The sequence below is a fragment of the Myxocyprinus asiaticus genome, chromosome 30 (genome assembly GCF_019703515.2).
Source record: "Myxocyprinus asiaticus isolate MX2 ecotype Aquarium Trade chromosome 30, UBuf_Myxa_2, whole genome shotgun sequence".
NCBI classification, from domain to species: Eukaryota; Metazoa; Chordata; class Actinopteri; order Cypriniformes; family Catostomidae; genus Myxocyprinus; species Myxocyprinus asiaticus.
In genome coordinates, this window is record NC_059373.1 from 1,981,616 (window position 1) to 2,000,420 (window position 18,805).

General features: G+C 39.3%; 1 protein-coding gene across 1 annotated transcript; it reads right to left on the reverse strand.

Annotated features, from left to right (window-relative positions):
- Positions 1 to 16,032: 16,032 nt before the first annotated feature.
- Positions 16,033 to 18,632, reverse strand: LOC127421615 (zinc-alpha-2-glycoprotein-like). The gene is made up of 4 exons (XM_051664762.1): positions 18,608 to 18,632; positions 18,117 to 18,365; positions 17,742 to 18,011; positions 16,033 to 16,043 (listed from the first exon to the last, which is right to left on the reverse strand). Exons 1-4 carry the CDS (start codon positions 18,630 to 18,632, stop codon positions 16,033 to 16,035), a joined length of 555 nt encoding a protein of 184 aa, XP_051520722.1.
- Positions 18,633 to 18,805: the final 173 nt, after the last annotated feature.

Below are 18,805 nucleotides of genomic sequence, written 5' to 3' on the forward strand. Positions count from 1 at the left end.
CCAACAATCATGTGATGTGATGTGAACATTAATTGAAGTTCCTGACCCGTATCTGCATGACAGTGCACTGCTGCCACACGATTGGTCGATTAGATAATCACATGGATGATTGTTAGATAGACTTTACTAAGGCGGTCAAATTCAAAATGCTGAATTTAAAAAAATGCCACATAACACGAGTCGGGCAGCTGTTTTTCAGTCTAAGTGCCCAAGGCCAATATTCAGAGAAAGTTGTTCCCTAAATGTGTAAAGGCCCATGCCCACATTCCCAAATGAAATATGTCTGGAAATGCATTCAGACTACTCACCTGCATGTGTACGTACATTAATAAAACACTAAGTATACACTTTATTAACTGCAGAAAGAAAGTTATTCATTAAATACTGCAATACAGTCAGACTGAACACAAATTTGAAAGACTCCAAACTGTCTGTGCAGATGATTTAGTGGGAAGTGGAGAATTGAACTCTTTCAACAGTTACCTATTAGAGCACATATCAAAATAAAATTACATATTTTTTTTAATAACAGGTGCATGATGAGTCATTAGCCTTATTCTGTTGGTTATTAAATCAGTATAAAGTTGATTTATGATGTTCTTAGTTACAGAAGATCATGGTCTGTGCATGAGCACACTGTGAATTCATGGTTTAAAACAAATAAAATTGATTCGGCCCACATAAGGTGATGTTTAATCCAAACGAGCCCACTCAGTGTGTGAGTTCATGCATGAAAGAGATATTCAGCATATTAATCGATTAGATTGCCATATGTACAGTAAATATATACTATTTAAAATCTATTAAAGATGTTATTTTATATAGGCTACACTATACTATACTTATGATTTCTATACTTATAATTCCCCATATTAGGAAAATATTAAAATCGTTTATTTTCACTTATTTTGCGAGCGGCAAGGCCTTGTTTTGAGCTTGTTTTTCTAGACCAGAGGTGCGTTTCTCGTACAATGACGTAACTCATTGCTTAACCACATTTATGAATTTTTTTAAGCTGCATATCAAATGAAACTAGAGACTCTACTTTTTACAACCAAACCGCGTTCAATAAAACAAACTAAAAGAGGTTTCTTACCAGAGGAACATTTGTTGTTGTTGTGTCCTTATAAGCGCTTCATGGAAATCGACGTCATGCTGTTGTCACGTGACTCAGTGCACCGGAAGTGTAACACTTAAATGACAGTGTGGAGTCCTTTGAACAGAATTCAGTCGGTTTAATTTCATGTAAATAAAATACAATGTTCACACATGTGGACGCGGGGTCGCACGAGCTTAATGAAATACTATAAATTAAAACTACTTGATGTGAAACTGTTGGTTTCTTTATTGTGAGCCTAAACAAGTACAGATTAAAGGAATATTCTGGGTTCAAAACAAGTTAAGCTCAATCGACAGCATTTGTGGCATAATATTGATTACCAAATTGTTTTTATTTCAACTCGTCCCTCCTTTTCTTTAAATCTGTGCTCCAGTGAGACACTTACAATGGAAGTCAATGGGGTCAATCTGTAAACATTAAAATACTCACTGTTTCAAAAGTATAAACACAAGACATAAACAATATGTGTGTTAGCATGATTTTACTGTGATAAAATCACTCAATAACTGCATATAAAGTTGTAACCAATTTTACAACTTCATTACCATGACGATGTAATTACAACAAACTCTAAAACCCCAAAAATGACAATTTAAACAAATTTACAGCTCAAATAACACACAAGTGTTAACAGAAGAATTAATGTAAGTACTTTTATAAAATTATCAGCTTCACATTTCTGCCTTTAAACCCTCCAAATATTGGCCCCATTGACTTCCATTGTAAGTGACTCAATGGAACACATATTTGTGGTTTTTTAAAGAAAAGGAGGGACGAGTCGAATTCATTTTTTGTGGTGATCAACATTATGCCACAAATGCTGTCAACTGAACTGAACTTGTATTGAATCTGAATATTCCTCTAAAATAAAAAAGTACAATTATATTAAAGAACAAAATACATGTTAAATGGTAAGAGATAGAAGTTCTGTAGAAATACACACATCCGCTCCTCTGAATATGATGGGAATTAGTGCATCCCAAATAATGGTATACTGATAAGAGCATGCCAACGGTGCCCGAACGGTCTACTGTTTTTGAATTGTGCACACATGCATGCTTTCCCGGCTACTATTACTCTTATAAAGAGCAATCATAAACACAAATATTTTGTTTTAATTAGTCCTCACACAATGTAATATTTCTTGTCACTTTTACATTTTTGGACTGTGAAATACTCATATAAGCTCATATTTGAAGATATTTGAAAGCGCTGTATTATGCATGCCAGGCCAGTAGTTGGCGATGTCACTTTGTAAAGAAACACTACGCGCCTGCGCACATAAGCATTCTTCCACAGAGCGGTGAATACAATTTTTTTATTTATTTTTTTTATTACAGAACAAGAACACTTACAACAAAATATACATACAATGATCACAATTAACTCATTGATACAATTATAGTAGCAGCAAAGAGTAAAATTATAAAGAAAGAAAAAACAATAACAAATAATAATAATTAACCAAATAAAACCAGGGGATAACTTAAAATGAATTAACAAGAGAAAAGGTTTCAAGTATTCTATACATTCGTTTTGCCTTTTTATTTCTTGTATCTTTTAGAGTCTCAATATAATGCATCAGTTCAGTTTGAAATGGTATGATGTTAGGTTTATTGTTTGCCCATTTTTGTTTGTGTATATGGTATTTTCCATATATAATTAACAGATTTATCGCCAAATTTTGTTCCAAACTCTTATTCTTAAATAATAAAAATATATCTTTACCAGTTAGTCGGATCTTTAATTTTGTGTGTTTAAGTATTAAATATTCAATATCAATCCAAAAAAGTTGGGTAAACACACATTCAAAGAATAAGTGTTTTATGGATTCTTCCTCTAAGTTACAAAAAACACATGTAGTATCCGTGTACTTGTCTCACTGGGTAAATTAAATGAATAATTTTATACGTGACTTCTTTAACTTTATTGGTGAGACAGTATTTACTAGGTAACTTCCAGACCTTTTTCCATTCAATCTGATTATACAATGAATTCCAATATGGTTTGCATTTAGGTAACAATGTATTTCTGCATATTGTTTTTATAAAGAAGTTGTTACATTTTTTATCTAAAATCTCCACACCATTAATACTTATCTGAGTATTATATACAGAAATACACTCAGAGGATATATCACCCGATAAGAGTTGAATAAGGCCACCAGGAATGGCATCAAAAACTATTGCAAACTCTTTAGCAGTCACCGGAATCTTATAGTAATTAAGGAATTCACAATAATTAAAAAGTTGTCCATTACTCTTAAATAACTGTCTCACCAGTACAATACCGTTATCGTACCAGTTTCTAAAAAATAAAGATTTGTTTTTAAACACAATATTCTTGTTATTCCATATTACAGATTTGTGTGGAGAGAAGTTATGTTTATAAATGAGCATCCATAACAAAAAAGCCTGTCTATGAAAACAAGATAGCTTTATCGGAACCTTGTTTACATCAAAATTACATCTAAAAAAAAATTCCAAACCTCCCAACTTTCCAAAAATCAGGTCAGGGATGATGTTCCATATTTTGTCTTTAAAGCATAAATAATTCTTTATCCATTTATTCTTAAATACGCAATAAGCAGTATTAAAATCAAGTACATTCAGACCACCTTCTTCAATTGGATTGCATAGAATCGTCTTTTTTAAATAGTGCGGTCTGTTCTTCCAGATGAAATTAAACAAAACAGTATCTACTTCTTTTATGACTGATTGTGGAACGTCTAATGCAAGATCTGTATAAACTAAGCACGATAACCCTTCAGTTTTAGATAATAATATTCTACCTTTCTATGATAGATCTCTCATTAACCATGAATTTACTTTTTGTTTAATTTTCCCAATAATTGGTGTAAAATCCAATTTATTTCTCTCCTTCTGATCTTTACATATCTTGATACCTAAATAATCTACCACCTCCTTCACTGGTATACCATGTATGTTATTAAGGTTACAAGTTCTCAAAGGAAACAAAACACATTTTTTGATGTTTAAAAATAAACCAGATACAGATGAGAAAGTATGAAGACAATCAATAGCTTTTTTTATTTCAGTTTCATTTTGCAAAAAAAGGGTAGTATCGTCCACTAATTGGGAGCATTTTATTTCTTTCTTCAAAAGTGTAATACTGCAAAATGTATCTCTTTTAATATGTATGGCCATAGTTTGTGTTACAAGTAAAAAAAGAAAGGGTGAGATTGGGCAGCCCTGTCGTATGCCTCTATTGATTTTAAAACTTGATGTTGTTCCATATGGCAACTTAATTGAACTGTTACAGTCATTATATAATGTTCGAATAGCTCGTTTAAAGAATTCTCCAAAACCAAAAAAATGTAATGTCTCCAACATGAAATTATGATCAATAGTATCAAATGCTTTAAAAAAAATCAACAAACAAAATAAAACTATTATCTGTAATAAAATCGTTGTAATCAATTAAATCCAAAATGAGCCTTATATTATTACAAATGTGTCAACCTTTCATAAATCCCGACTGACATTCATCAATAATGGGATCAATACAATCCTTTAGTCTTTCAGCAAATATACTTGCGAATATTTTTGCATCATTATTAATCAATGTAATCGGGCGCCAATTTTCTAAAAGTAATACATTTTTATTGGGCTTTGGTAATAAAGTTATCAAACCTTGTCTCAGTGAACTTGGTAAATAACCGTATTGTATAGCCTCTCTAAATACAGCTAACAAAAAAGGTGACAACTCGTTTTGAAATATTTATAAAATTCACTAATTAAACCATCATTCCCGGGTGACTTATTGTCTTTAAGTTTGTTAATACAATGAAGTACTTCATTTAGAGATATCTCTTGGTCACACATTTTCATAGAAGACTCACTTATCTTTTTAGCATCCTCTTTAATAGAATCTAAGAATGACTGTGCATTACTCAATTTGTCGTCATACGAATACAATTTCTCATAAACTTTTGCCACATATCTTGATATTTCCATAACATTTTCTGTTAACTGTCCATTAATATTCAGTTTGACCATAGATGTGAGTTCTACATTTTTTTTCCATGTTAAAAAAATATTTTGTACTTTTTTCTCCTTCCTTTAACCATTTCTTCCTTGATCTAATAAAGGCACCCTTTGCTTTATATTCATATATTTTATCTAAATCTAATTGTAATTGTAATAATTTATTTTTCCCTTCTTGATCTAAATTGCAATTTCCAGAGAGATTTATTATTTCACATATAATTTTTTCTTCATTTTTTTTCTCTGTTTTGCCATTTCTTTTCCTCTCCTTATGGCTAAAGCTCTTATTTTATATTTCATTAATTCCCAGTTTAAACCGAAAATATTTGTTGAATGTGCCTCATTCCAACAATCTATAATAATATTTTTAACATCCTCTCTGAACTGCTCATCTTTCAATATGTTTTGGTTCATTTTCCAGTATGTAATTGTTTTTACATCACTGGATTTTGTTGTATCTAGTGAGAGAAAAATGCCTTTGTGATCTGTAAGAACAGAAGGCTCTATAGAGACCTCTTTAACAAAATTCACTAAATACCTTGAAATTAACCAATAATCTATACGTGACTGTTGAGTAAGGTTCCTTTTACACCATGTAAATTGAATTTTATCTGGATACTTATGTCTCCATATATCAATTAAGTCAAAAGTAGAACATAAATTATTCAATTCTGGAAGAACAGACCTGAGATTTGGACGAGGAGGAAAACAATCCTTTTCAGAATCCCATATTGTATTAAAATCTCCTCCAATTACTAATTTTGCAGTGCTAAACTTTTCTATTATTTTTTGAATCTGATCTTCGAAATGTTAAAAAAAAAGCTTTACTTTGCGTGGTAAAGTTTGTTGCATAGACATTTCCCAAAATAAAAATTTCAGCATACTTTTCTATTACCAGTATCACCCATCGACTTGAGTCATGCAATTTAGTTTGAATTATTTTCCCCTTAAATGTACCTTTTAAAACTGCAACACCGGCTGATCGATTATTCCCATATGACATCCATAAATCATCCCCCCATTGACTCTTCCAAAAATCATAATCTGACAAAGAAGCATGTGTTTCTTGAATATAATAAAAGTCACATTTAAATTTCTTGCAAAATAAAAATACTGCTTTCCTTTTCAGCAAATCACGGATTCCCCTGACATTTATAGAACAAACTGACAAAGATACCAATGTGCTGTATTAACAATACCTTATCAAAAGTGAAACAAACTATGTTCCCATCACCTCAATAATGTAACTACAACCCAGATTGACCTTAATAATACTTAACTTAAGATCTTTAAAAACTCTGATGTACAATATATGAACATTTTGGATATATTTCAGTAATGTATATATAGAGCATTTCTGTCCTCAACGTAGTCCATTCCACGTAATGACTGTACTTGTGAAAGACACATAGTCCACTAAAGTTGTGACCACATGCATTTCTTATTCAAGATACTGTATTTGCACACAATCGTATTCAGTATTTAGGCATATATCTCTTTTCCATCAACGAAGGCTTGTACGCCGACGAAGTAAGCCTTCTTTTCTACCTGCCGAGCAGCCTCCACTTTTGGCCACAGTTGTTTACGTACGGCTTTGTCCATAGTTGTTAAATCCTCTCCAAATATTATCTCCTTTGTCTTCAGATGGGTACTTGTTTTCGCAGCTTTCCAAAGCATATCACGTGAGGATCTGGACACAAACTGGATGATGACGGTTCTCGCATTCACGGCATTTCCTTCAAGTTTTCTTCCAAGCCGGTGTACGATATCTACATCTTGTTGAAGTTTGCTGGTAAGTTCTGGAAGAACTGCACAACAAATATCCACCACTCGTGCCTTTATGTCTTCGCCTGCCTGTTCCACCAGTCCATACATTCTCAGATTCCATCTTCATTTGTAACGTTCTTCCTTGTTGAGCCTAGCTTCAGTCTCCGACATTTTCTTACCATGTGCACCGCTGACCTCATGATTTATCTTCATCTCCTTCTTTATATTATTCATGTTTTCTTTGACGTCTTTTACTTCATTGAAGAGGAATTATGTCGTTTTCTTCAGAGCTTCAATGCTCACCGTATTTGCCCTTAAGAGTTCCTCTAATCCGTTGACTCTCTCATTTATGCATCGTACGATGTTTTCTTGAATTTCAGACAAGGAAGGTTCATGTTTACTTTTCTTCGGATCAGGAGTGCTGGGGGTCGAATCCGGTAATGTAGAAAATGAAGTGTTATGCACCGAATATGAGTGCAATGCTTGAATGTCAGTGCCGCAAATGTGTACTTCATAATCTTTGCTTTTCATCTTTGTTAGCGACTTTGTTAGGCTTTTTTCTTTGGCTTTACTTTCCCTCTCTTTCCGTTTTTCCGCCATGGAAGCTTAATGGGTTACACGTCGGCGAGTTGCAAAGTTGAAGAAAAAGTTACAACACCTGATTAACTTGATGATCAGTTATAAGGCCGTACATCTAGATGTCCGTGACTGGCCAATTTATTAAACAAAAAGAACGATTTAAGGTGAAGGAACAAACTTTTATCCTCAGCTTCTCAAAACAACCTCCTCACCGGTCGCCATCTTGCGCACCTCCGGTGAATACAAACAATGGAGATCTACACTTTGCTGGAGAAGCGTCAATAATGGAAATTGGAATATCCACTTTTCTCTGGGGGGGGTGCTCCAGGAACAGGGTTGGGAGCCACTGGTGTAATGCATTGAGCAGCTCATGATGAACAGTGGTCGTATGAAGAGTTTCAATTACTGGTATGTTTAATGTTCATTTTTGTATTGGTCCACATATAATCTTCATCAACAAAATAAACTGCGTACAGAAAGTCTTCATTATGTTTCTGTTGTTTTATCTAACCTTACATTATATTACAATTGAGATTAAAACAATACACAAAAGCAACTAAAACATGGGCAATTAAAGAATTACGTGAAGTACACTCAAATATAGAGAAATTAACCTCATTATTCATCTAACATTATTGTTGTGCATTATGATATTTTACTGAACCAAGATCTGCTTATTTAATGACTCAATGAAACAATGCATTTACTTGTTTGATAGTGAATAGTTAAGAACTGTCAGTGTTGGGAGAAATGAATCATATTGAAACTTATTGAAACATATTTAAAATTAAAATTATTGGCTGTACTGAAGGGTTTGAAACACTGCACGTGGAGGACATCTGCTGGTCACGTGTTTAAATGCAATGGGAATATTCAAGTTCCCTATCTGTCACTCACTTGGTGTCGATGTAGTGACACTAGGGGTCACTCTTGGGAGCCCGAGACACCTCTGGTCTTTGATAAAAGGCCAATGAAAATTGGCGAGTGGTATTTGCATGCCACTCCCCCGAACATACCGGTATAAAAGGAGCTGGTATGCAACCACTCGCCTGGCGAACTGAATCACGTAGCCGAGTCGGATGGTCCGGACCTCCTACGGAAGGGCGCGATAGAACCTGTCCCTCCAGCCGAGATGAAGAAAGGGTTTTACAGCCCCTACTTCATCGTACCGAAAAAAGGCGGTGGGTTGCGGCCAATCTTGGACCTGCGAGTACTGAACCGGGCTTTACACAGACTCCCGTTCAAGATGCTGATGCAAAGATGCATTTTAGCGAGCGTCCGGCATCAAGATTGGTTCGCGGCGGTGGACCTGAAGGATGCATACTTTCACGTCTCGATCCTTCCTCGACACAGACCCTTCCTGCGGTTCGCGTTCGAGGGTCAGGCGTATCAGTACAAAGTCCTCCCTTTCGGCCTGTCCCTGTCACTTCGCGTCTTTACGAAGATCGCAGAGGCTGCCCTTGCCCCGTTAAGGGAGGTGGGCATTCGCATTCTCAACTATCTCGATGACTGGCTAATCTTAGCTCACTCTCGAGACGTATTATGCGCACACAGGGACCTGGTGCTCTCACACTTCAGCCAACTAGGGCTTCGGGTCAACTGGGAAAAGAGCAAGCTCCTCCCGGTTCAGAGCATCTCTTTTCTCGGTTTGGAGTTTGACTCAGTCTCCCTGACGGCGCGCCTTACGAACGAGCATGCCCAGTCAGTGCTGGCCTGTTTGAAGGCATTCAAACAGAAAACAGCGGTTCCACTGAAACTTTTTCAGAGGCTCCTGGGGCATATGGCATCCTCAGCGGTGGCCACCCCGCTCGGGTTGATGCATATGAGGCCGCTTCAGCACTGGCTCCAGACTCGAGTCCCGAGACAGGCATGGCGCCACGGGACACACCACATGGCCATTACGTCGGTCTGTCACCGTCTTTTCAGCCCTTGGACCGACCTCTCGTTTCTACGAGCAGGTGTTCCCCTAGAACTGGTCTCCAGGCACGTCGTGGTCACGACAGATGCCTCCAAAACGGGCTGGGGTGCTGTTTGCAACGGGCACGCAGCCACCGGCCTCTGGACGGGTCCATGGCTGCGTTGGCACATCAACTGCCTCGAGTTACTGGCAATTCTGTTCGCCCTGTGGAGGTTCCGGCCATTGGTCCAGGGCAAGCACGTGCTAGTTCGGATGGACAGCACGGCAGCGGTAGCATACGTCAACCGCCAAGGCGGTCTGCGCTCCCGCTGTATGTCACAACTCGCCCGCCGTCTCCTCCTCCAGAGTCAGCAGCACCTCAAGTCGCTGCGAGCCACTCACATCCCGGGCGACCTCAACACTACAGCGGACGCGCTGTCACGGCAGGTTTCCCTCAGGGGAGAGTGGAGACTCCACCCTCAGGTGGTCCAGCTGATTTGGAGTCGATTCGTTTGGGCACAGGTGGACCTGTTCGCCTCCCAAGAATCCTCCCACTGCCCGCTCTGGTACACCCTCACCGAGGCTCCCCATGGCATAGACGCGCTGGCACACAGCTGGCCCCCTGGCATTCGCAAATACGCGTTTCCCCCAGTGAGCCTACTTGCACAGACCCTGTGCAAGGTCAGGGAGGACGAGGAGCAGGTCGTCCTGGTAGCACCCTACTGGCCCACCCAGACATGGTTCTCGGACCTCACGCTCATCGCGACAGCTCCCCCCTGGCAAATTCCCCTGAAGAAGGACCTTCTTTCTCAGGGACGGGGCACCCTCTGGCACCCATGCCCAGACCTCTGGAATCTCCATGTCTGGTCCCTGGACGGGACGTGGAAGACCTAAGTGGCCTACCACCCGCGGTGGTAGACACAATCACTCAGGCTAGGGCCCCCTCTACGAGGCGCCTGTATGCCTTTAAGTGGCGTCTATTCGCTAAGTGCTGTTCTTCTCGACACGAAGACCCCCAGAGATGCACAGTCGGATCAGTGCTTTCCTTCCTGCAGGAGAGGTTGGAAGGGAGGCTGTCCCCTTCCACCTTGAAGGTGTACGTTGCTGCCATAGCAGCACACCACGACGCGGTTGATGGTAAGTCCTTAGGGAAGCACGACCTGATCATCAGGTTCCTAAGAGGCGCCAGGAGGCTGAATCCCTCCAGACCGCCCCTCGTTCCCTCATGGGTTCTCTCCGAAGTTCTTCAGGATCTACAGAGAGCCCCCTTTGAGACTTTGTAGTCAGCCGAGCTTAAGGCACTCTCCCTGAAGACTGCCCTCCTGACTGCGCTCACTTCCATCAAGAGGGTAGGTGACCTGCAAGTGTTCTCTGTCAGCGAAACATGCCTGGAGTTCGGTCCGGGCTATTCTCACGTGATACTGAGACCCCGACCGGGCTATGTGCCCAAGGTTCCCACCACTCCTTTTAGGGACCAGGTGGTGAACCTGCAAGCGCTGCCCCAGGAGGAGGCAGACCCGGCCCCGGCGTTGCCAAGCAGAGGATCGCCCACTGGCTTGTTGACGCCATATCTATGGCATATCTCGCCCAAAACATGTCGCCCCCGGTAGGGCTACGAGCCCATTCTACCCGTGGTGTAGCAGCTTCTTGGGCCCTGGCCAGAGGTGCCTCTCTAACAGACATTTGCAGAGCAGTGGGCTGGGCAACACCCAACACCTTTGCAAGGTTCTATAACCGGTGGAACTGGTTTCGTCCCAGGTAGTGGCACACAACTCAAGCGGATAAGCCCGGGATAGCCGGCCGGGTGTATCGCTTGCACATAGCGCCTTCCACTTCCTTTTGAGCTGAAGACGTGCGCTGTTAATTCCCAGTAGTGTTCACAAAAGTTGTTCCCTGGTTGACTTCCTCCGAGCCCTGTGGCAGTCGAGTTTTCGGAGAGACTCGCTGCCGGCCCAGTACACGTGCTAACTAAGAGCCCGGTTCTGGGGTAGGTGCTCCGCATGTGGCGGTTCCCTGTAAGGCTAACCCCATGCGATCTATATCTTCCGCTAATTCATTTCCCTGCTGGCAAACTGCATCTTCCTTTGGCAGAGCCCCTCTGCCCCAGTCTCCATGTTGTAGTAACTCCTCTCCCATTGGACAGGATCTACCTTGAAGGCTCTCCACATGGTTGGAAAGACCATGTGATGTATTTTTCCACTTAAAAATATCCCCCCTCTCTGGGGCGGGGTGTGGTCTCCGCGGTGTCCTCCCCTTGGGAGGGACACCCCCCGACTAGATCTGGCAGCCCAGTCGAATAATCCCCCTTCTTTTTTAGGGAGTGGAAAAAGAGAAGGGGAAAAGAGGCCACGACTGGGATAAGCCTGTCTCTATCTTTGGGTAGTCGACTTGTCCCCAAAAAGGGCCGTTAGACACTCATAACTGTGTTGGGGGAGGTTACGTGTCGACCTGGTGTGCTAGCTATGAGGCACACAGCAAGTCTGCCCACCACACCCCGCCAGTTCACGTAACACCGTTCAGCCTTGTGCCGTTTTGTATAGGGACCCCTAGTGTCACTATATCGACACCAACGTCGAGTGAGTGACAGATAGGGAACGTCATGGTTACTGGTGTAACCTCCGTTCCCTGATGGAGGGAACGAGACGTTGGTCCCTCCTGCCACAATGCTGAACTACCCGCTGAAATGGCCGGACCTTATATCGGCTCCTCAGCGTAAAATCTGAATGAGTGGTTGCATACCAGCTCCTTTTATACCCGTATGTTCAGGGGAGTGGTATGCAAATACCACTCGCCAATTTTCATTGGCCTTTTATCAAAGACCAGAGGTGTCTCGGGCTCCCAAGAGTGACCCCTAGTGTCACTACATCGACACCAACGTCTCGTTCCCTTCATCAGGGAACGGAGGTTACACCAGTAACCATGACGTTAAAATCAGCTACAAGAGTGAGAACTAATGAGTACTATGAAAGATCACGGTTTAGTCGACAGACCAGTGTACAAGGACAATTTACGCTACAATTCATGTCGTGATCAATATAGTGCAGAACAGGGGCATAGCAGTCATTGTAAAAGTGGGGGGACACATCTGTCAGTAGGTGGCTCACACAGACCCAACACTTACAGTGCAGTATTAATGTATTACAGTATGCATTAATATGCATGTATGATAAGTATTATATTAATATATAAGTATTATATACTTGCAGTATTTGTAGTATTTTAAAGATTCAAGTCATGCAAATTAAGTGCAAAAATAAAGGTCATCTTGTGGAGCACATGACAATAAAACACTGAACACAAGCTGGTCCTGAATCAGTGAAATAATCAATTACAATAATGAAAACTGTGCATGAGAACAATTTTATTTTTTTTACCGTGTGCTTGTGCATTGTGGGATTTAAATTTATCCGGTTAGTTCAAGTGTTTTCACTGTTCACAAAAATACGTTCAGATCCATTTAAAGATTCATTCAGTGACCGTTTCTGGTGATGTCTTGTGTGAAATGAGTCACTGAATCAACAATCAAAAGAACATTTTAATCCTTTAATATTTGTATGTCTACAGACCTACAAAGAGACTTTAGTAGAGGTTTTAAGCATTATAAGAACAAAGAAAATCTATAATTTCCCTACAGTTTGTGAGCTGCTGAGCATAACTTTATCAAAAGACAATAATAGTCTTACATTATTATGAGTTTCAATAATGTCTGTACGTTTTCATGTATAAAAAAGTGTCTACATATCTATTGACTTCAGTAAATTGCATAAGTGTTTTAAGAACACAGCAGATCTTTCTTCTTAGTTTGTCGACTGCACACTAACATAGCGGTAAAAAACAGCAGCTGTTATTAAAAATATCTTTATATATTTAACATAGATCTAGTAATCTGCTTAAATTGGCAAAAACAACCGGTCAAACTATTACCTCACAAACATAATGTAAAAATCAAAGATTTATGAAGACTCATGTGCTGATATAAACTCCACTTACAATGTGTGCTTAATAGGATTGTCCTTTGTTTTTTTCTGCAGCGCATTTCATGTAATGCTGCCAATCAAGTAGTGATGGTGTTTAAACTGTGCACATACTGACACATAGTGGTGACAGCCCAAAATACACATTATTCATCTACAATGGCTCCAATAAAATGTCTGGATCTAGTACAGGTGCATCTCAATAAATTAGAATGTCGTGGAAAAGTTCATTTATTTCAGTAATTCAACTCAAATTGTGAAACTCGTGTATTAAATAAATTCAATGCACACAGACTGAAGTAGTTTAAGTCTTTGGTTCTTTTAATTGTGATGATTTTGGCTCACATTTAACAAAAACCCACCAATTCACTATCTCAAAAAATTAGAATACATCATAAGACCAATAAAAAAAATCATTTTTAGTGAATTGTTGGCCTTCTGGAAAGTATGTTCATTTACTGTATATGTACTCAATACTTGGTAGGGGCTCCTTTTGCTTTAATTACTGCCTCAATTCGGCATGGCATGGAGGTGATCAGTTTGTGGCACTGCTGAGGTGGTATGGAAGCCCAGGTTTCTTTGACAGTGGCCTTCAGCTCATCTGCATTTTTTGGTCTCTTGTTTCTCATTTTCCTCTTGACAATACCCCAGAGATTCTCTATGGGGTTCAGGTCTGGTGAGTTTGCTGGCCAGTCAAGCACACCAACACCATGGTCATTTAACCAACTTTTGGTGCTTTTGGCAGTGTGGGCAGGTGCCAAATCCTGCTGGAAAATGAAATCAGCATCTTTAAAAAGCTAGTCAGCAGAAGGAAGCATGAAGTGCTCCAAAATTTCTTGGTAAACGGGTGCTGTGACTTTGGTTTTCAAAAAACACAATGGACCAACACCAGCAGATGACATTGCATCCCAAATCATCACAGACTGTGGAAACTTAACACTGGACTTCAAGCAACTTGGGCTATGAGCTTCTCCACCCTTCCTCCAGACTCTAGGACCTTGGTTTCCAAATGAAATACAAAACTTGCTCTCATCTGAAAAGAAGACTTTGGAACACTGGGCAACAGTCCAGTTCTTCTTCTCCTTAGCCCAGGTAAGACGCCTCTGACGTTGTCTGTGGTTCAGGAGCGGCTTAACAAGAGGAATACGACAACTGTAGCCAAATTCCTTGACATGTCTGTGTGTGGTGGCTCTTGATGCCTTGACCCCAGCCTCAGTCCATTCCTTGTGAAGTTCACCCAAATTCTTGAATCGATTTTGCTTGACAATCATAAGGCTGCGGTTCTCTCGGTTGGTTGTGCATCTTTTTCTTCCAAACTTTTTCCTTCCACTCAACTTTCTGTTAACATGCTTGGATACAGCACTCTGTGAACAGCCAGCTTCTTTGGCAATGAATGTTTGTGGCTTACCCTCCTTGTGAAGGGTGTCAATGATTGTCTTCTGGACAACTGTCAGATCAGCAGTCTTCCCCATGATTGTGTAGCCTAGTGAACCAAACTGAGAGACCATTTTGAAGGCTCAGGAAACCTTTGCAGGTGTTTTGAGTTGATTAGCTGATTGGCGTGTCACCATATTCTAATTTTTTGAGATAGTGAATTGGTGGGTTTTTGTTAAATGTGAGCCAAAATCATCACAATTAAAAGAACCAAAGACTTAAACTACTTCAGTCTGTGTGCACTGAATTTATTTAATACACGAGTTTCACAATTTGAGTTGAATTACTGAAATAAATGAACTTTTCCACGACATTCTAATTTATTGAGATGCACCTGTATATACTGTATACATAGTTATATGATCATAAAAATATTTTTAAATAAACCTTTCAGCTCACACATAACACTGGCGATGTGATGTGAACGTGTCCAGCAATGTAACAAATAAACTTCATACAAATGAGTAGCAGGTTGAGACAGTGGACTGAAGGCAGGACAATGTTAACATATGACTTTATTAATATATATACAGCAGACATATACAGTAAGAGCAGTATGCTTTTCTCAACATAACCATTAAAGTAAACAATACAAAAGATGAACAAATCCAGTGGAGTGACAGTCAACATACATTACAACAGTATTAATGCACTGAAAGAGACGTTCACAAGGTCTAAAAACAGATCAAATAAATATCTTGAATAAAAAAAAAAAATGCATATGCAGTATGTGATTCAGAAGTCAAGGTTAAATCTGAACAATCTGACTAAGTTAATACAAGAACTGAAAATACAACTGTGCATCAATCACTTTTTCTTGGCCAGTCAAATTATTCTTATTAAAATAAAACTACTGAGGAATATTTTTACTGACACGAATTCTAGGAAATGTTTCCTGAAAATCCATTTACCTGAAACAAAAAACAGAGAATTATGTATCAGAACAAGGACTTCTTGAACCATTAAAATTAGGGATGTCCCAATATCGATACTGGTATCGGGTTGATACCGCGCTCATGTACTGGTACTGGTAAAAATGATCCAATACTAAAAACCGATACCATCTGATGCACGAATGTCATTACGTAAACATTCAGCCCACAAATTAAAATCACATTATGTCCTCATGAGATCATTTAACTACAAACGCTGCGATTTAAAGAGATAAATATATAGTTTGCATGTAATTTAAATGTGAGTGTTTGTGAATGTGTGGAGACAGTGTTGTGCTGATGCCGGCTGCTCAAATATCTGTTAAAGCTCCTCTAAGGATCATACAGGGAAAACACCATCATGAGCATCATGCGCTCTGTTTGTAGCGGATGACAGTAAACAGAGTGCAAACTCACTTTGTAGCATGAGACACATACAGACTACATACTTATTTAATTAAACAGCAGTCTTTTGTGGTCTAATAATCACTTTGAGTCATCCCTACTTAAAAATGTTGTGAGGAAAAAAAGTTTGAAACAGTTAAGGAGCCATTTACAAATGAATGTAAGGTATGAAATACAACCCCAATTCCAAAAAATGTTGGGACAGTATGAAAAATGCTAATAAAAACAAAAAGGAGTGATTTGTAAATTATATTCACCCTTTGCTATATTGGAAGCACTACAACTACACATTATATGATGTTTTACCTTGTGATTTTTTTTTAAATGTACAGTATTTTCAAATCAGATGATTGCAACACGCTCCAAAAAAGTTGAGACAGGGGCAATTTAAGATTAATAACAATTTGACGAGTTGAAATAAGGCAATGTAAATCAGGAGATGTTAAACAGGTAAGGCAATCGAGTCATAGTATATAAGGAGCCTCCAAAAACAGCCTAGCCTTTCAAGAGCAAGGATCATTTGAGACTTGTCAATTTACCAACAGATGCTTCAGCAAATAATCCAGCACTTTGAGAACAATGTTCCCAAAGACAAATTGGAAGGATTTTGGGCATTTCACCCTCTACAGTGCAAAATATAGTTAAAAGATTCAAGAAATCTGGTCAAATCTCAGTGCGTAAAGGGCAAGACGAAAACCACTTCTGAATGCACATGATCTCTGATCCCTCTGATGTCACTATCTTAAAAAACATCATTAATCTGTAATGGATATAATGAACATGGGCTTGGGATTACTTTAGTAAACCTTTGTTAGTCAACACCACTCGCCGCTGCATCCACAGATGCAAGTTAAGACTTTACTATGTAAAGGAGAAGCCATACATCAACACTGTCCAGAAGTGCTGCCGACTTCTCTGGGCTTGCTCTCATCTTAGATGGAAAGTAGAACAGTGGAACCGTGTTTTTTGGTCCGACAAGTCCACATTTTAAAATGTTTTTGAAAGACAAACCCGTTGTGTTATCAGGGCAAAAGAGGAAAAGGGCCATCCAAGCTGTTATCAGCATCAGGTCCAAAAGCCAGTGTCTGTATGTGCCAGCGGTCTGTCAGTGCCACGGCATGAGTAATTGCAAATCTGTGAGAGCACCATGAATGCAGACAGATATGTACAAATTTTGGAGCAACATATACTGCCATCCAGCACCGTCTTTTCCAGGGACGTCCCTGCATTTTCCAGCAGGACAACTTCGAACCACATACTGCCCAGATTACAAGTGCATGGCTGTGTAAGCAGAGAGTGTGGGTGCTAGATTGGCCTGTCTGCAGTCCTGACCATCTCCAAAATTATTTTCTTTCTCTGCTTGCATAAATCTGAAGTGGAATGATTTTTTTCTGTGTGTTTGATGGATCATTCTCAGGTGAATCAGCAGTATTGAGTTGTTCAGTCTTTTCAGAGTCACTTTTCTCTCTTCTGTCAGACTCATTACAGTTTAACTGGACACATTCAAATTTTCATACTTTTATTTGAGTCATTTCCTCAGTCTCTTTAATTAGTTTTTGTTCAGGACAGAAATGGTTTAAAATACTGCTAGAACTACTATTACTACTAAAACTGATTGAAACATACTTCTTTGAGTATTATTAAATGTGGAGATCCAGTTCATGCAGTTCTTGAGTTCATCCTTGATGATTTGGTTTCGTATTGTTTGACTGTCCCACTTCAGTTTTGTTTCTTTGGCTTTGGGATTTTTATTGATCCACTGTGTTGTGTTAAAATTAAAGACAATAAAATCTTCTCCATCATATTGATACTCATCAAACCCCTTCGGATTCTTGATTGTTCCATCAGGAAGTTTCTCCACCTCACATCCAGCTCTTCTCTGAAGTACATGAAGCTCTACAATCACAACACAAATATTGATTAGAATCTCACACAAATGATAGATAATTACAGTTTCATAACATATCTGATGATTGATCAGAGAAAACCCATTAAACTCACCAGAACACTTGGAGTTTGTGCAGTTTGACAGAAGATAAAGCTGATGTAGAAACCAGTCTCTAGACTCATGTAGTTCAGGAACATCTCTCCAGATTTCTGATTTCTTCCAGTCTTGTTCTTCATTACAGTAGTGAGAGATCTGTCTATCATCACACACACACACACACACACACACACCACTGAACACAGATCCAGAGAATGTGTCAGGTGTGGAAAGGGCGGTGTACTCATACTGGAGTGTGTGTTTCTCTGGGGAAAAATAAAAGAAAAATAATGTAAAAAGTGTCTTTGCAAAACATACATTTAAGAGTTAATGGTCTGGTTCTAAAATGAAAGTCAGAATATGATAGGCTGTCTTCGTATCACTAAAGTGTTTGGGTTGTTTTTATTGAGATTTCTCACTATAATCACACTGTAATCACTGATCCAGTACTGAACTGCAATAAAATTGGCTTGATGTTGGACGTTCGACATTCACATTGCAGTCTTACCCACCAAAAGCGACCAATGAGGCATTTATGGATTTTATATGTCTGTGGCTGAACTAGCACTACCAAGTTGAATAGAGGTGCAGCTGGACTAGCCAATAAGAGTCCGCTCTTCACTAGATGGGCATGTCTGAACTTTTTCATGAGGCCTTGGTACAGATTGCTCCAGCAGCAGTCAGGAACTTCTCATTGAAAGTAGTT